At 41.7% G+C, this 19,151-nt stretch overlaps 1 protein-coding gene across 1 annotated transcript; it reads right to left on the bottom strand.

Moving 5' to 3' along the window:
* Positions 1-1,548: 1,548 nt before the first annotated feature.
* Positions 1,549-18,993, bottom strand: klhl20 (kelch-like family member 20). The gene is made up of 14 exons (XM_084369265.1): positions 18,861-18,993; positions 14,998-15,062; positions 12,283-12,540; positions 12,050-12,158; positions 10,948-11,154; positions 8,477-8,635; positions 8,255-8,349; positions 7,987-8,102; positions 7,664-7,847; positions 7,396-7,539; positions 6,999-7,132; positions 6,562-6,770; positions 4,994-5,100; positions 1,549-4,462 (listed from the first exon to the last, which is right to left on the bottom strand). Exons 2-14 carry the CDS (start codon positions 15,018-15,020, stop codon positions 4,378-4,380), a joined length of 1,830 nt encoding a protein of 609 aa, XP_084225391.1. The 5' UTR covers positions 15,021-15,062; positions 18,861-18,993; the 3' UTR covers positions 1,549-4,377.
* Positions 18,994-19,151: the final 158 nt, after the last annotated feature.

The raw sequence follows: 19,151 nt of genomic DNA on the forward strand, positions 1-19,151 counted from the left end.
ACAGAATTAAGACAATGAAATACTATATTCCCGTTCCAATGTTTCATCTTTGATGTGAAAACTTTGAATGGAGTTTTGGGGATTAAAAAAAAACAGTTACTTGAAAGAATTAGACACATTTGTTCTGTTTTTCCAGGGAAAAAGTTTAATCCTTTTCATAGTGAACATGGTGAGTCCAGAGCTGAGAAATGGTTGACACATGAAGACTAACACCGGAGACCACAGCCATGTTTGGGTCACATATTAGACACACTGCAAAGAGGCTACTCAAAACAAGATATTTGAATGTCGGCTACTGACTGAGCTGGACTTCTCTTCATTTACTATTACAATGCATCATTAATAGCTTACATGATTAAAGGGAAAATCCACTCAGTTTGGGAAACCAGATACAGCATTACTGCTCCAAGACAGCCCAATAAATGTGTCATGGGCCTTTTAGTGGGTTGAAAACTGCTCTACCTTTTAAGAAACCATTTAAAAAATGCATTGTCACAAAGCTGAAAACATGATGCCATTTAACCATAAGAGGGCTTGTCCTGGATCAAAGTAACAACTTGTACGGATTCTTAAAGTGAGTGGGATTTCCTGGTGGCAGTGAAAAGTAGCAACATGTTATTGGGAGAGTTTCAAGACGCAGGTGTGCACAGCTGGACAAACTGCATCATTTCTTTGTTCAACAAACAGTAATTGTATATCTATTGGATGAAAACCACAGTCTATATGGACGATGTGTTAAAGAGCCAATGTCAACATTTCAGAATTGCGTGAAATGGTCAGATTTCTATTGAGCATCAGCACGTGTGACTCCAAAACGTTCATTTTAATGTAACTCTGCATGATCAGACAAACTGTGCTCCTGGCGCTTGAAATCTCCCAGCAAAGAAAACTCGAGCCAACAAAAATCTACAATTGCCATATTATTGGACATGAACACCAATTTCAGGTGAGGACCTGCTTGCTCAAGAAAATGTTGTTGAAATAATGCATAACAGCCTTGTTTGAGCCGTCACCAGCACGTCTTTACGAAGCATGTCTCACACACGTGATGTACTGTGATGAACCGTGTGTGAGACAAATCAAGTAACATGTGTTGCGTCTATGAAATAAATCCGTCATTCTCAGCGTCCCGCCTGAAATGTCTGATTCCCACGTTGACCTATGCTGATTTTTACATGTTTTCCCCATGTCTGGAAAGTTCAACACCCATATAAAATTTGATTTTAAAAGATAATCACAGTGCAATAAATTCTGAGAAGATTCATCAAAAACAATTTCCCCATCTATCTAATCTGTGTCCGTCCCGCTTCTGTTTCACACTGAGCTGAGATCAGTTATGTGACCAGGGACCACTTGGAAAAATGCAGAGCATCTTTTTATTATCCATATCAGTGCTGCACTAGAACCGTCCTCCAGCAGGTGGTGCCGTTACACTGCGCTGCATATGATGACACACAGAAACAAATGTGGGAGCTGTGAATACAGAACATGAAGGACCTGTGTCTCAAAACTTCATGATTGTGTTACAAAAACATATGAATCACCGACTAGGGGGAGGTTTTCCTTTATTAGTGCATATACAGTTTTAATTTATATTAGTGTGGTCCATTCTTTCAACGATAAACTGGGATACATAGAATTTACTGCATTTGTCATATTCCACTGTCGTGACTTTGTTGCAGGACAGAGGTCTGACTTTCTAAAGCATGTAACAGAAATCCAATTAGAGAAACAGGGTTTAATTCTCCTTTTTAAATGAGAAAATGGCTCCCTGATTCATCTTATCAGGTACTCAGTAAAAGCAAATATCCCCAGGTTTTCAAACAACGTGAAATACTCTACATTTCTGAGCTAAATTGGGCCTTGGTGCTGCCTAGTCTGTGATAAATCACCTGAAAAAGATCAGCAGCTGAAAATAATAGCTGAAAAACTGTTTATCAAATGTTGAATGTGACACTGAAGTTATTTCTTGCATAATGGGACTTAACCTTTCCAGGCTGTGCCTCCAACAGCTGCATTAAGAAAAAAACACTAAACCAGAGTTCTCTTCTAGACTGACTTTGGTAAAGGAACTTAGTTTACACAATGCATTATGTTATGAGACTTGTGCACTAAAATCATCTGTGTCCACAGTAGATCACTGGCTCCACTGCTCAGCCAAAACATTAACAAGTGTGATGGATTTTATGAACACACAAGTGCCCACTTTTTGTGGAAAAGGGGAAAGTTATGTAGTATTTCAAAGCAGTATATTTGCATAACGTTTCATCTTCCAATCTCCAGAATAATATGGATTGCATTTCGGGTAACTTTTAACCACTACAATGGACTTTAAAGGGCAAGATGATGTATATATCCTTATTATTGTCAACAAATGTCATGTGCAGAGCCAAACCAACAATGAATCATCACAAGTACTGTGTTGGTATCACAGCCTGATATCTTACTTTTGTGTCATACAGCTCCACTTTCAGTCCAAAAACCATTCAAATCCATCAGTGAGCCACATTGAACATACATGTTCTTTCTTCATCATGAACACACATACACACACACAGACACACACACAGACACACATACAGTTATTTTTTCCTTTCAAAATCAAATGAAATATATATATTTTTTAGATATAAAGTCTTGGTTTTGGTCTTTTCATGAGATTTGTTGACGATAGCAAAAATAGAATATCATTCCTACATCATTCCCACTTTTGAGGTAAATGCATTATATGACAGTGTTAAGGTCTCAGCATGTTTCAAAAGTGCTTAACAGAATCCAGGACAGTTTTTTTTAACTCTCTGGAACAGATAATGAGACAATCACTCCCTCTTGACACGAGGATTGATCAAGTGTGTGGATATGGAAAGTAGCCAGGTTTTTAACTTTCAAGCTCCCTTTTTTGTTAGAGTGTACAATTGAGTGCGACATCATGAATGCCTTTGTAGGAGACAGAATGTCCGAAGATGTACCCCATTATACACATTTGTGCATTTACTTCATCATGTCGAGACCTTGTAGTCTAAGGCCTTTACTTTCTGCTCTGAAAACATTGGGGTGAAGTGATTTTATTGAAGCTGTAATAACCTGTTTGAAAGGTTATTACAGTAAGGGCCATTTGTTGTAGTTTGCCTTTGGCTGCAGCAGAGGGCGCTCTTTGGAAAAAGTGACAGCCATTCTAAAGACTTTTCCAAATTCTTGGAGCGCTTGTTGCCATTTGCAAATGGTATAAACTAGGAATGCAGTGTATGTCATTGGCAAATAACCAAGAAAATTGAGTCATTGTTTCGATAATTACAACAAATAATTATGTATAATAATGTGAAGCCTTGAGTTAATTTGAAGCATACTGAGAACTTAAGATTCAGCACTGGAGCCAGAAATTAGAGACACCATTAGATGATTTTGGTGTCCAAGTTCTTTCCACTGTGGGGTTCAGCTGACTAACAGGCCATGTAGTGTATTCCTTTAACCACACTGCTGTGATTTGAACTGAAACCTTTAAAAACACCCGAGGCAACAAACAGCGGCCGCAGCCTCCTGTAAAGTGCAGCAGCAGAGCTCCATTCAACAACAGTAAGTCTGGAATTCAGTTTTAAGTAGCAGTAATTTCCTCATACACATCCACATCTAATGCTGCCCACCTTCCCGGGTGAAATTATGTTTCCGTGTGTCCAGCCTCAACATACAGATGCCATCAGAAGAGAACTGCCTGACAGCCGTCTACTGTTGCTACACATGAGGCCCAGAGACATAACAGCTACAGCTGAGGTGTATGCTTCAAAGCCTAAAGCAAAGTAGAAAAAGAAGGAGAGATTTACCTCTGACAGGCAGAATGCAATGCTGCATCTCCAGGAAATAATCAGTCTCACACAATGAACAGAAGGTTTGCTGCTCCACGCGTTGTTTTTTTAACTCCTTGTGGGTGTTGGTCAGTACACAAAATTTGGGGGCTGTGTTTTGATGGACTTCTTAAACCTCTAATCTCCCCAAGTTGAGTTCCAGTCATCACGCACATCCAATCGATCGTCTCAAACTGAGAGGGCTTGGAGGATGAAACCTTGGAGAGGTCAAAGGAGAAGGACTGTCCTCTCCAAACTGGAAGCTTCATGGTTCATGGTAGACTTCTGTTCTCAGTGCATTTCATTCGATGAAGACGACTAGGATATTCCAAAGTTAAACAGCTCAGAGTGAGTTTGGGGATGAGCCAGAGTTTAAAGTTTGTTCCTCTTTTCATCTCGTCTCCCCCCACATAGTCCTCATCCTCGTGTGAATCACAGCGTCTCTTTTGGAGGCACGAGAGTTGGTGAAAAGAGGCATCCATTGTGTGTGTGTGTGTGTGTGTGTGTCTGTGTGTCTGTGTGTGTGGGGGGGTTAATGTTACCATATGTGGGATTCACAGTGAGTCATTTTAATGACGCCCACCCCTCCACCTAGCCGGCGGTAGTTCATTCCTCCATACAACCTGGAAATAGTGAGTGAGAGTCAAATTATGAAGAAGGAAACATACAAATGTTCTTTTGTGCAGTAGAGAGAATATGTTTCAAAGTTCTGGTGCGACAACTCGAACCTGCCCTTTGCTATTTTGGATGACCTATAGATCTCAGTGTGAACTGTGAGTTTATAAAGAAAGTCCTTCTTCTGAAACAAGTGTTGACAGTGAGGTTATCAGAGAAATGTGGCCATGGATGTTGCTGTTGAATGCAGTTTTTCTCTGTTGCCAATTTGGACATAGTGATAAACTCACTAACATGCTGCAACTTTAGATTTTAAACACACAGTAAAAGTAAAAATATGTTTCAAGTTCAATAGGTAAACTGGCTGTTTCCAATATTTCTAGGTAGAAAGGTCTGAATCATGTTGAACAGGTTGTGATCATACAAAGCACTGCGATATTGTGTTGCCTTATGTCTAATTAACTTTCTTTCTTATTATTCAAATCCTCGTTTTTATTTGTTTCACAATTGTACTTAGTATTTTGTAACATCATCTTTACCTCCATGTGTTGGCATCCGGGTCATAGACTTCTATAGTTTTGAGATATGTCGTCCCATCAAAGCCTCCCACTGCCATCAGCTGACCGTTCACCACAGCCAGGCCCACCTACAGACACACAAGTATACTTCAGCCATGTACACAGATTAATGCCCAGTGCCAATTCCCCCCCTTGGCCCTACCACTTTGTTTTGTGTTTTCACTTCTAGGTGTAGGGTGTCCTGATTATGTTGGGGCATAGGGTTAGGGCGGAGTGTTACTCCAGAATTCCACTGGTTGCATGTGCATTGTGGAACACTTGTCCGTCAACATCTGCCGGCTGTGTTTTGAGTGCAGTACAGCGCAGCACTGCCGGACAGCTGGAGTGGCAAGACCAAGAAGTTCCCACGGCAATTACATTTTTAAACAGAATTCTTTGCTTGGATAAAACTGCACCACAAAATCATTAACTAAAAACGCTTTCCTGTCTCGCTCAATCTGAATTTGGCTGCATTGACGTGCTGTGCTCCGGCAAAAATAGAATAGAAAAGAAAAATAGCGCATCTGCTGCAGAAGGGTCTGGACTGCCGGAGCCAACTTCAAACTGAGGGTTACGAGAACGATCTGCCATTTTAATGTATTATGGTCCTTTTCTTTATAAGGGTCTGTGTCAACATAGCATTATATGTAGCATAACATAGCATTGTTTGCTCAGGGGCGCTGGGATGAAGTGTGTGCACTGAGCGAAAAAAACACTGCACGTGCGTCTCGTCTCTATGGCAACCATATCTTGACAACAGCTGTATGATCGACACTGTCCCTGGTTTACTATCCATTTGTTTTTTATCTGACACTGGGAGGGTGTGCAGCATGACACGATTCATAAGAGACAAAAATACAGTGAATATTATCGCCTAAGTCAGGAAAAAGAAAAAGAACGATGGTGCCGCGGATACTCGCTCCTCATCTGGAACAACTGAAAAAAGATTCTGTAAGCCAGTTTGCTGATGTCTCAATAGCTAACCAACTGGCTAGGTGATGCTACATTGTTATTGCTTATGTGTACATAACAGTCCTGCATTTTGACATATTTCAATGTTGCATTACCCCTTTGATGGCATATGAGACTCAGATTTGAACTGATGTCCAGCAGCAAAGTTGCTGCAATTGGAACCGCTCGTCTAATATCAGTGGAGACTGGCAGGGTAGCAGCACGGGTTGCTAATATTAGCCTATAAAGCACCGCTAACATTAGCGACCAGTAACAAAGCAGCGTTCTTTTTATTTGGTTGATAACGTGAAGTTGTAGATGAATTGCAAGCGTCCATGCTTTTCTTTCTCCATCAGATAAATGGCAAATGGTACTGTGACAAAACAGGATTAACGCAGGAGAAATCAGCGCTGTGGAAGACGTCATACTGGAAAGTCCAGTTGTAACGTAAACACCGTCAACGTCAACTGATGACGTACGAGGGTAGAATGGTTGTCCCATTTCATAGGGGGAGATTTCAACCACTACACCCATTGTAACTTGGTTCTGAGGGGCAGGGGCACACACACACACACATACACACACACACACACACACACCCCGCTCCGTCTGGACGTCATGGCCACAACGGGGGACCACTGATTGGTCCTGGGGTTGTATCGCTCTGCACTGCTCAGCTCTGTGGTGTCGTCTCTCCCTCCAACAGAGTAAATCATGTCCTGGTAGACCGCACAGCCCAGGTGCTTCCTCCTGGTGCCCATGGGGGACACTGTGTGCCAGCGGTTCTCTTGAGGGTTGTAGCGCTCCACTGTAAAGGACAGAGTGATTCAAAGAAACAAAGGAAAGGAGGAGACAAATTAAAGGACAGAAAAAATAAAAGATCACAGTGAGCATTTTGACAATGAACCAGCTGTGTCGTGGATACATAGCTGGTAACTTTTACTTTCTACTAACGACTGGTGTAATGGAACATAGCTGATCCGTGATCCTTACGGTCAATTTAGGATTTTACTTATCACATGACTGAGAACAATACCTGTATTTAACGGTGACGTCCCATCAGACCCTCCTACAGCATACAGGAACCCCCCCAGCACAGCCACAGCTACACCCAGTCGCCTGGTGCTCATGGAGGCCACACGAGTCCATTTGTTCTCCTTAGGATCATACCTATAGTAAAAGGAAGGATGCCATTTTATCATTTCATATTTAGCATTACAGAGAAAAAATCAAAACAAGGTTATCTTCCATATTCGTCAACTATTTATGATTCACGGTTGTTGATACGTGAAGTGTCAATGGACTCATCCCACCGAGGGGGATGAAGGTAAGACATGATGTACTGAACTAGCTCAAGGCTGAAGGTTTAAATTTGTCAGTTTAATTTCAGATCTAAAACAACAAACATAATATAAGATGGTTTTGACAGATACCTTTCTACAATGTTGAGACAGGAAACCCCATCCTGCCCCCCTACAGCGTACAGATAACCACCGAGGACAGCCACTCCCACACTGGTACGACAAGTGCTAGTGGGGGCCACATCACTGCTCCACTGATTGGTCTTTGGATCATATCTGGACAGGAGAGAGGGAAAAAAGATAATCTATAATTTTATTTCCAGATCTTTTCGTGGAAAAGACAAGGGAATGACACATAAAAAAGTAGAGGAAAATCTCCAGACAGAGCCTGAGTGATCACCTCTCTACAGAATTGAGGTACGATGAGCCGTCATGACCTCCCACTGCATACAGCAAGTCATCCAGAACACTGACACCGACTCCACATCGTCGTTTACTCATCGACGCCACCATCCGCCACTCGTTGGTCTGGGGGTCGTATCGCTCCACACTGGAGATAGCGTCACCACTGCACCAGCCACCAACTACAGACAAAGGAGGTCACAATACTTGATAAGGACGCGATCATTGATAATGATGCGAGGTCAGTAAGATGGTGGCAGTGGTGTCTACACACATATACATTTTTGCAAGTTTTTAGTCTATTGCCTAAAAGGTACTGACCTGCAAAGAGCACCTCGCCACAGCGAATAGGTTTCCTTGGCCGAGTTCTAGGACCCTGCATCAGCGGCCTCTCCTGCGGCAGCAGCAGATAATTCTTCGCTTCATCAACCAGGTCTCTGAAACAGTATATGATGTAGAATGACCATTAAATGTTGCTCCTGTCAGTATTTGCAATTCAAAAACAAGAAGAACTCCCGGATCCAGATCAGCACCAACAGCGTTTTCCCACCAGAATCATTCAAATGGTTGACGAACAAACAGCACACACCTGCACTCCTCGTCACTCTTAATGAGAGGGTCCGACCCGACGGTGCCCACCAGGAACTTGGGGCTGAGTAGTGGCAGGCGGACGTGCTGCAGAACCTACAGAACACATGAAACCCACACCAGTCCCAAAGTACTCTTCTGCTGCAACGGCAGTCTCAAGTGTTTAATATGACTGGTTTGTATAACAGAAGCAGAAACTATTGTGGTATGTTCATCCACAAACCTGCGGCAGCTGCGGTCTGCGTTCCTGGATGCTGTACTTCACCCAGGCCATCACGGCGTTGAAAACCTGCTCCTCGCTCCGCACATTGAGCTCATCACTGGAAATGATGTCTATCAACTGGTTGGCAGGCAGTAGCATAAATTCTTCACTTTCCATTACCTGAGACAGTGAACAGTGAGTGAGTGAGGGAGAGCAGTGAGTCAGCAGTTCTGCTACAAAGAGAGAGCAGTAAATTCTAATTCTCCTCAATGTTGATGAAGGTTCTCAGTCATCCAGGTCATGGTACATCCGACACTCTCTTACTCCTGGGCTCACCTAGCCTTAGCAACCAACATGAAGGCCAGCTGAGTCAACCACCCACAAGTGGCCCTAACGACTCTGAAACTCAGAGCTTACACGTGTCCTTAACGACTCTGTAAGGACACTCCCACACAGAGTGTAAAAGCCTGCAACTCCTCCAGTTAGTTAGAACTGAAGAAGCCTCTTTGATGAGAGGTGAAACATCTTCAAGAAACTGAAACAAGTCCAGTGCCTACGATACAGCACTTAGATTCTCCTCAATCCACTACATCAGAACCACTCCATCATTACATTATCAGAAGTATAACTGCCTTCCTCAGCATTACGTTTTCATCACAACACAAGCACCTGAAAAAAATCTTCAACAAAGCGATACTTTATTGATCCCTGAGGGGGAAATTGAGTAGAAAATCGAGCAGGAGCACACATAACAGGCAGCATGTACCTAGACACATGCACACTTGAACTCAGCATACTGGCTGCATCCTATTTTGATTGACCTGTTGCAGGGCTTTGGCATAAAGCAGGATGACACACTGGTAGGACTGCCTGGAACCCTCAAACAGAACACATGTGTAATGTTCAAAGTTCCACCCATTCTGTGGAAAGTGTCAGAATGTCTGTCTGGAAAAAGGTCTATTACAAGGTCAGCAATCAAAATGATCCGTTGTATTTGTAGTATTTGTACTGCACACTCCTTGACAGAAATTAAATTATAGTTGTATTATTGCAGTGTAGTTTCACATGTTTCAGGCAGTCTGACAAATGCTGCATTCTCACTGAACTTACAATGAATGCAGAATGTTGCTGCAGACTAACACATCTCTACCAAGCCTGTATGAACAGGAACATTCAGGCTACCACTGCTACATCTGTAACTGCATTACAACTAAAATAAATCAGTGTTCATATTCACCCACCACCAATATATACAACAATATATACGCAACAATACGCTGATGCACCAGTCTGAGAGGTCTAATTAGACAATAGAAGTAAAAACACCTGTGTGGACAGAACATGGCTGAGGAGGTCCTATCAAGCTACGTTGATTACGTCACCATTTTACTTCATTTATATGCACAAAAAAATCCAAAAGAAAAGCCACATGTAAGTTACTAATCCATGTTTTCAAAATAATCTTTACATAAAATTACTATGAACACTATACAGATGCCAAAAGACTCACATTCCATGGATCTGTTCCTCTGCACAGTCACAGAATCTGTTGTTTGTCAGAGATGTCATGAATGTCTCAATTATTACCCGAGGCAGCAAACACAAGTCAGATGCAGGACGAGGAGAGAGTCTTTGTGTCTGTTGCGCTGCAGCCCACACAACTTAACAGCCTGAAGCCTGGTTCCCCTTCTATTGACCCACAAGCTGCAAAGAAACTAAATCTTTCTGGCTGTCTAAATTAAAATCTCTGGATGAGGGATTACTGATGCAAGATTAAGGAAGTTTGTCTTTATGCTTGCTTATTAGTATTGCTATCATACAACTGCACAAGGCAAAATCTTAGTCTGTGTTTCAGTTCCACTCTAGTTTTATACACCCACTTTTTCCAAGTGTACATAGTCTTGCTTACTCTTTGACTGCATACCAGTATTCTGATAGGCAGTGTGCTGTGAAGCTACATGTGACAGCTTCCCTCTTCTGTGCTGTCTTAGCACACGTCTCTTAAGTGTCACTATAGTCATGAGTCGATAAGACTGTCTGGGCTTCTTCCATGTTTACAATCAATGTGACACTATGCTGTCAAACAGATAATCATACCAATAACTGTATTAGTAACTGCTGGCACACAGCCTGACAAAAAACCAACTGAGCAGTGCGCATGTGACAAGATTTCCTGCTGATTACACTATGTAGCATGTAAACACAGAGCTTGGTTCCACATGCTTTCCATAAGAAGTAGTTGGTTGCATACATGCAAAGGATCCATGTTATTGCTAATTTTCATGCAATAACCAGATTCCAAAGTTTTTAACTATGTTTTTATATGCACATGTGCACGGCAATGACTAAAGACACAGTTTGCAAAGCTTTAAAAGACATTAAGTTTAAAACACAGATGTGTGAGTGGTAAAGAATAACTATTCTTGTTACTGAGCGTTTCCCTGTCTGCACCTTCAGTCTAAATGTAAAATAAAGATTATGTGACTTCTTACCTCTTGAAAATTGTGCTGGGTAAACTTGTCTGCAATGCGGAGCAGCTCGCGACAGGAGTGTGTGTCTGCGAAGGCCCTGATGCCCAGACAGTTGGACGGGTCCAGCTGTCTCTTGAGGAACTCACAGCAGGCCTCCTGGATCTCAGCCAGCTGGAGAAGGCAGGCAGCAGGGAGCAGTGTCTGCACGTTTCCCTCCTCTACAGTCACCTAGGAGCAGGGAGGAGAGGATGTCATATAGCCATACAGCTGCAGAGTGTTAAGGCCCCTGAACCAGAGATTCTCTCATTTTAACTGTGGTTCTCTCATCTTTTCAGTCTCCTCAGGCCTCTTGATCGGGTGGTACCGCCCCCTGGGGAGAGTTAGGAGAGTGTCGGGGGACGTTGGAAGCGATACTTTATTCTTGGGGGCGTTTGCAAATTCACGACAAAACATTTATTCAATGTTTTTATTGCTTTTTTTATTGCTGTATTTCTGCTGCTTTCACTCCAGAAGAGAGATCTCTCCTACGTTATTAAGGATCACACTCGCTTCACAAGACCTGTCCTACTCCACCTCTGATTGGTTTTCTTCATTAGCTGTGTTCTCTAAGTTCGACTCAAACTTTTACCTCACACAGAAGCCACGCTCTACTGTGTCGCTGGGCTAGTTAAATAGAGCTGCCGCCGGCCGCTGCTCCACTACCCGGCCTGTCCACTCTTCCTAACGAGCGAACTAGTTTACTTCACAACTACAAATTAATCAGGTTATAAATAAACTTCAAACAAAAAAGTTAATCGAAAAGTAAATCTAAAATGTAAAATCTGAACATGAAGGCTAGAGTGAGTAAATGAAAGGAGTCAAATATAAAATGCAAAAGGTGAAATAGAAATGTTCAAACTAAAAGCATTTAAAAGGTGAAATTGTAAATGGCAAAGGAAATAAGACAGGGAGACATGAAATGTGAACTCAAAATGGGGAACAGTTAAGCTTAATGGAATTTTAAAAAATTCAATTAAGGGTAAATAATCAGAAGATCTCAGCATTATATATTGTTTAGGCTAGAACTGCAGTTTTTATTTGGTGTTATTATCCTCAAGGAAAAACTGTTTCCTGCTCCTGTTACCTGTGAGGTGTAGGCGAAGTCAATGAGCAGCTCCATGGCTCGCTCATCGATGTCACGGATAACCACTTCAGTCTGCCTGCTCTCTGCCAGCTCTCCAGTGAACATCGCCCTGAGGAGAACATGGAAATCAAGAGCTATTACTCAAAGTCCTCCACCTGCTCTATTATATTTATTCATTAGCCAGTGGATTCATATTCTTTAGATGTGAGCTGAATATGTTTGGGTCTTTGTACCTGAAGTAGGGGCTGCATGCAGACAGGATCACACGGTGAGCATAGATCTTCTTGGCGCCTACCACCAGCACCACGTCACAGAGCTCACGGTGTTTCCTCAACAAGTTGATCACCTCCAGGGTCTGTCGTGGGTGTTTGTCCGACACATAGGGCATGCGTGCAGGCTGGGGGACCCCTTCAGGGAGCTTGTTGGGGTCCCCCAGAGTACAGCGGCTGGTGATGTCCATTCCAGTGGCGTCTTGGCGTGCGCTGGTGGCCCTACACGTCAACCAGACAGGTAGTTTAGACATGTTTAGGTTGTTGATGAAGGTTCTCAGTCATCCAGGTCATGGTAATTCTAGGTGCTGTATTGTAGGCAACTGGAGTTCACTTCAGTTCTAACTAACCGGAGGGGAGTTGCAGGCTTTTAAACTCTGTGTCGGTGCGTCCTCAAGCAGTTGCCCACGATACAGCACCTAGAACATGTTTGGGTTCTTGTAAATTCAATATATGTTGATATATGCAGTTAAAGCCCCCTCATCATCACACACACCTGATCTACTGTCTCAGTCTGTGGGTATCAGCTGAACCAGATATAGTTGGGTCACTGGCCACTAGATAGCCAGTGTAAACTTATCTACAGCAGTCAGTTCAATCAGCGTTGCCCTACATGTTTGTAGCTGTGGGCATAGGACCATTTTGGTTCTGGGACAGGGCTTCACTTCAGATCATGTTCCCAGTCCCAGCCAACAACCCCTGTCATCTGGACACATCTAACAAAACACATGGCATAATCATCATAAGTGAGACAGATAATGTTCACTTGAAAACTGATATCTGGAAAGGGCTACCCATAATGCTTAAGGCTCTAACCATTTTATAAACATGTAGGGGTCTACTGTGAATATTTACCCTTAAAGGTTGCTTGTTGAAGTTCTTAATATTTAAACTATTATCACAGATCTTAATTGTTTACATTTCTCTGGGACGCTTTAAGCACTTTAAATGTGGTGAATAAATATTAATTCACTGGCCAAATAATTAGAGACCACTTTACAGTATAATGTTATCATATACAGCAGACATCAACATTTGTGTCTAACAGGTTGTAAGGCAACTCTGTGGTGATATTAAAGATGCACTCCACCGATTTTACACATGAGCATCAGTTTAGTCATCACAAGGAGAACTATTCAGCCTGTGAAAAATGTTGTATAATGTGTTCTGCAGCTATGGAGAGAGCTTGTTGAAATTAAAATAAATAACTATAAGGGTCATCTTGAGTTTGGTTTGACACTTAAAAATAAGTGTGTATTTATCAGGCAGAGGATCGACTGAAAGATGATATCTATTGACATGATACGACTTGTAAGATCTTGCCTCTATGGAGTTTAATTCATACTATCGTTAAAAAAAAAAATCTGGTAATGTCAGCCTCTGACCATTCATTTTAATTCATTTCTATTGAGTCCTCCAATTCTGTGAAAGTGCGACACTAAATTGCTGAAGTGACCTTTTAAAAGCTGGACTTTATGGGACTTATGTGTTGTTTTGAAAGATGTATCCACAAGGAGGACAGGCAATAAATTAGCAACACATTAGCACGAGCAATGCTGCTATAATGGCTATCATATTGAACTATACCGAAAAATTTAAATTGTTTCGCAGTTTAACAAAAAAACATATTTTACTATTTTAGGAAAGTTTTCTTCTTCAGTTAGCACGATGTATTTACATTAGGGCAGCCCCTAAAAGTAGACTTGCACGTGGTCAGCGAATCACTGCACATATTTTCTAGTTTCGTCAGAGCAATGCAGGAGCAGAAGCAGGGCAGGATTTAAACTTTACAAACTGTGTCTTGCCCCGAAATCACTGAACCACAAAACTAACTATAATGGAAGAAGAGAGGGGCAATTGAAACAAGGAGCAGTATGACTGTCTGTTGACTGGCTGCTCTGAGGTTCTCACCTTGGTGCTGACTGGCTGTAAAGTCAACTAAGCTAATTTTAAACCAGATGCTGGTAGAACCTCCTCTACTGCTGCCCAGAGTGACTGAGTGTTCAAATGACAGAGTGTGTGGTGAGCTAGGAGTTTATAACTGGATATGAACAGGTTGCCTGAACTATGACCTGTTTCAGACTGTGGAAATGTGATGTTTTCACCTCACAGATGATGAACAAATGCATTCAAATGTGGGTCTCGCAGGTAAAACATAAGACTTGTGTAGGCTAATAAAGGGGTTGAGCATGCTGCTGTATTTTCTTTTTGTTTTCAAGAAACAATGGCAGATATTTACATATTCATTTCACAGCATGGAGCATGCTGTCCTCCAGCTAACTAAAAGTCAAGGACAAATTAAATACACAAGCAGAAGGGAGTCTCATCCCTTACAGTTACTCTATTCAAAACTGTCAAGGTAGGTTCTGTGTGAAGTCTAAAATGATTAGCCTTTGATCAAGAGCAGGGATTTGTCTGCCTTGTAGACAAGCTTATGTGGTGACATAACAGGATGGGTGACACAGAGTCATGGGGGTTCACACAAGTTCTCTAAATAAGACTCATTTCAAAGCATTTTTTTCCCTACTTGTTACAAAATATATATATATTATTAATAATATAATATAAAACTATTCATGTCTAACAGTGAAGGCCCTCAACAGTAGAAAGAGTTTGGCAGAATAAAAAGTCTGTGGGTATTATGTTCAAAGGATCATCTCACTTTGATGCCACACCTACCTGCGCATTGGCTTCGCGTCCATGCACTGGAAAAACAATGTTTGGTCCCACACCTTGAGGTTAACCTACAAAGACAACAAAACAAACCACACTCGGTTTGTTAGTCTGCTCTCAACACAAATGTAACAGGACTTCAGAAATAGCATGTGAACGCAGCAGTGTTCACCAGAGAGCCCTTTCACAAATGTTTTGTTTTACATTTAGTTTCTGATGTGTTCATTATATATTCATTATGTGTCATTATAACGTATTAATTTTTAACCAATTCTAGAAAAAAAAGGCATTAAAAAAATAACGCAGAATAATCGCACTTCTCATGCCCCTTGACCTTACGTCACTGAACACATTCCCTTCACATTCCACAGTAGCTTTGTAAACATGACGGACGCAGATGACTAAACACTGCTGAGCAGTGGCATACTGAATGGAAGTCTCACTCCAATGGTTAACATTCTTTCTCAAACTGAGAATGGGTTGTGGTTAATAGTCAGATATTATACAGACTGCCATTTCAGCATGTTTAACATTCTTTGCATGGATAGCAACAGCATAGAAATAAGCATGGATACAAATAGCATGGATACCGCAGTGATAGCGATAGCTGTCACTCAAACATGAGGACTTCTTGTGTAGTAAGGAGCTGCAGAGTTTATTCATGGTCAAACTGTAGCCTGTACTGTACATTTACTGCCACTAGACAACTTCACTGCTAAACTTTCTTCTGCTCCATCGGCTAACAGCTGTCTGCTGACATAAAAGTCCCAGAGTCTACTGTAGTCCATTCAATAGTAGCATCAGCTTCAATTCTCTGTTCAAGTTTATACGCAAAATTGAGTTATTTGTCAAAAATTATAAAACATTGTCAGGGAAGATCATGATTTTTTTTTTTTAAATACACACACACTGGAGTGGGGCTTCAAAACCAACCCTGATGGAGCTGTTGACTGGAGCACTGTTGTGTGCAATTTATGCAGCAAGGAATTTTCATGCCATTCAAACTTGAAATATCGCTTCCTTTTAAAGCTTTGAATGTCCATTCATTCATTGATTCACCCATCTACCAATTGAAATATTTTTTAAATGCTTGCAACAAATACTGGTACATACAATTAATTTCAATTAATTAATCACAAAGCTGGTTATTAATGTGATTCATTTATTTAGTCACTTGACATCCCATCCATTTTTTGGGAAACCTAAATCCTTTACTGTCGAAAAGGCTCGACATCCTCTGTGAGGGCACACACACTGTCCTGTCACCTTCCTAATTTGATCTGCAGCCATTTCTCGAGGCCGGACTGAGATCAGATTGATTGCTTGCTTACGCTGAGTGACCAGTTTATTAGACACACTTGTGCAATTACTTTGTACACCTGTTGCACTGCAATCAATGAGCATCGCCATGCCTTTGCAAAGTTTATGATGTACAGTTTTTGTTGACACTGACGCAGATGTTTTATTATCTCTGTGGTCATTTGTAGAAGTTTCTGCCTTTACCTTTGGTATGGTGAAACACATTTTAATATAATGTAGTACCATACAACACTACCACAATAGCCATACATTAAAACCATCTGCTTTATGTTCAGCTTCCCTTTGTGACGCCAAAGCTCTGTCACATCGAGGCAGACACACAAGATTTCTGGGGTTGTCCTCGGATGTCTGGCATTTTAATATCCTGTGGGTTCAGGGTTGGGGCCTCCATGGATCGGACTTATGCTTGTCAGATTGGGAAATGGGGAATTTGGGGATCAGATCAAGGCTTTGGGCTCTTTGTCAGATTTCCTTGGGTCATTCCTGAGCAGTTTTTGTGGTGTGGCATGGCACATCGCCCTACTGGGCGGCCACTGCAATTGGGGAGTGCCATGGCCAGGAGGTTGTTTACGTGGTCTACATCAGTGTTTGGGTGGGTGATGCAGTAGCATCCACATGAATACCAGGACCCAAGGGTGCCCAGGAGAACACTTCACCTGTCAGTGGTCTAATGTTGTGGCTCATCGGTGTCTGTCTAAGTAGTCACATGCACAGAACAGAAATTGTGCGAACTTTACCAGGAAAGTTTTGGCATTGCTCTAGTTTTTGTCTATCAGCTGTAGCATGCTAGACAGTTTAGCCCCATTAATTAAGTGCTGGCTGCCATCCAAATCGCAAACATAAATAAGAGATCAGAGCTGAGGGATCGTCCCTTTTCATCCCATGATCACTGTATGGAATCGTTACAGTTTCTGTTAGCCACAGAGAAAACAGAACACAATAAGTGTATGAAGCTGTAGACGGCCATCGTTCAACTGAAGTCAAATGTGTCTGTGGAAACACTGCATACATCTTGAGTGATTTAAGACAACATCACCCAAATGTATCCATTAGCTGAACGAGACAATAAAGACCTGAGGTCGAGTGCTTTTGTCCACAGTGTTCAAGCAGCCGCTTACTGCAGATTCAGACGCTGACAAAGCAATAACTAATGCTATCAGAGTGTTTATTCTGTGGACATGATGAGACTATACTTGGTCCCAGAGAATACAGGATGTAAGTATATGGTCAAAGTGCTTGAACCACAATACAATGTGCCGTCACATGTGCATGTTAGTCTGTTGTGTCTGCCCAGTATAAACAAGCACAAGCAGCAGGTCAGTTACAATGGAGCGTTACTTCTGTGTTACACTCGTGTCATTTATATTTTCATATTGACAATTTGACAATATTTAAGTGCCTCAACTGTTACAGTAAGAATTACAGCCAAGAAGCCACTGTTGACTGTTCACACATTTTAAAATGACTGATGAGAATGTTATTTTCTCTTATTGCAGGTTATTGTATTGAGCTGCAATAGTCTTTACTGATACAACTATTGCACAGGACATTTACTGAGTCCCCTAATTACACTCAGGTGTTAAATCTGCTGTGATTCGTTATATTGTGTTCAAAACATTGGAGTGCAGCATTTGCATACAAGTGATATGTAGTTGTCATATTGAGCTAATCAGTGAGGTTAAGACAGGTAGAAGACATTACTTAGCTCCACTGTGGGTGTGTGAAAGGGTTCATTAGAATCCTGTTTCCTGTTCAACCTTTAGCATCTTCATCTGTTGCTTAAATAATCAACAATCTAATAGTTCAGCCTGCTGGGTGGCTTCAGCTGTCACAGAAAGCCCCGGCCACAGTTTTCAGATAACAGATATAGATATAAGTCAATGCACGGTCGCCTCTTGTGAGTTATTTGTCTCTACTACATTCTTAACATAACTAACAAGTAGTTAGGACTTGGGGTAACTGTTTGTTGTTCGCAGTTTTCAGTAGTTAGACTGATCCGGGTGCGAATTCAACTAACATTAGCTAGCTAGTTAGCTAATCACAATTTCCAGTTGTGTGGTGAGAATTAGGTTCCAGAGGTTGATCAATGGTTGAGGCAAAAACAAATGAGCCAGCTAGAAACATTGTGTTCTTCCGTGACTATTTTTATTCCCGCAGAACTACACAGATCAATGAGCTAGCTAACGAGTTGGATCATTTCCCGAGGATATCTGGAAACGCTATGTGCTATCGCTAGCACCTGGGAGCAGAATCCACAGGCGATTCACAGGACAGTAACTTAACTAACGTAGAACAATTAGGTTAATAGGTACCACCAAGGAAAATGTAATGGAAATGAAGACATCCCGTTGTTAGCCAGCATGTAGGACATCTGTGGCCGCTTGAGAGTCTGTCTCAGTATCATGTCAGACTCCACGGAAAGGATGTTATTAACTCGAATGCTAACGATTACTAAGTTACAGACAGCGCTTCCGAAACTGCATGTGTTGACACTGTTAACACTGACAATCATCCGATAAAAAATAAGACAAGTTTAAGGCAGGCTTTACCTTATGTTTCCATCCCAGCTACACGGACAAGTTGCCTAGGTTGTTAATGTTTACAATTTTATGCCGACGGTGAAACGCTGCTGCTTTTCTTCCTTGGTATTCTTATGCGCATGCCAACTACTAAGCGCCACTTCCGGACAGTGTGTTTTCAAAATAAAGTATGAGATTACGTCATTGTGTTTCATTTATACATGTCAGCAACATTATACAGTTTGCACAGATCCACAATTTATGAAATAGTAGAATTAAGACAAAGGGAATTTGCACAGTGTTCTGTAACACCAAGTATGT

Source organism: Pagrus pagrus (genome assembly GCF_965226575.1).
Source record: "Pagrus pagrus genome assembly, chromosome: 12".
In the NCBI taxonomy this organism is placed as follows: Eukaryota; Metazoa; Chordata; class Actinopteri; order Spariformes; family Sparidae; genus Pagrus; species Pagrus pagrus.

Coding starts and splice junctions, on each gene's coding strand:
- klhl20 (XM_084369265.1), bottom strand. CDS start 15,020: ATGGACGCGAAGCCAATGCGCAG. Junction 7,848..7,986: donor TGGCGAGGTGCTCTTTGCAG/GTCAGTACCTTT, acceptor CTTTGTCTGTAG/TTGGTGGCTGGTGCAGTGGT. Junction 7,540..7,663: donor TACCTCAATTCTGTAGAGAG/GTGATCACTCAG, acceptor TCTCCTGTCCAG/ATATGATCCAAAGACCAATC.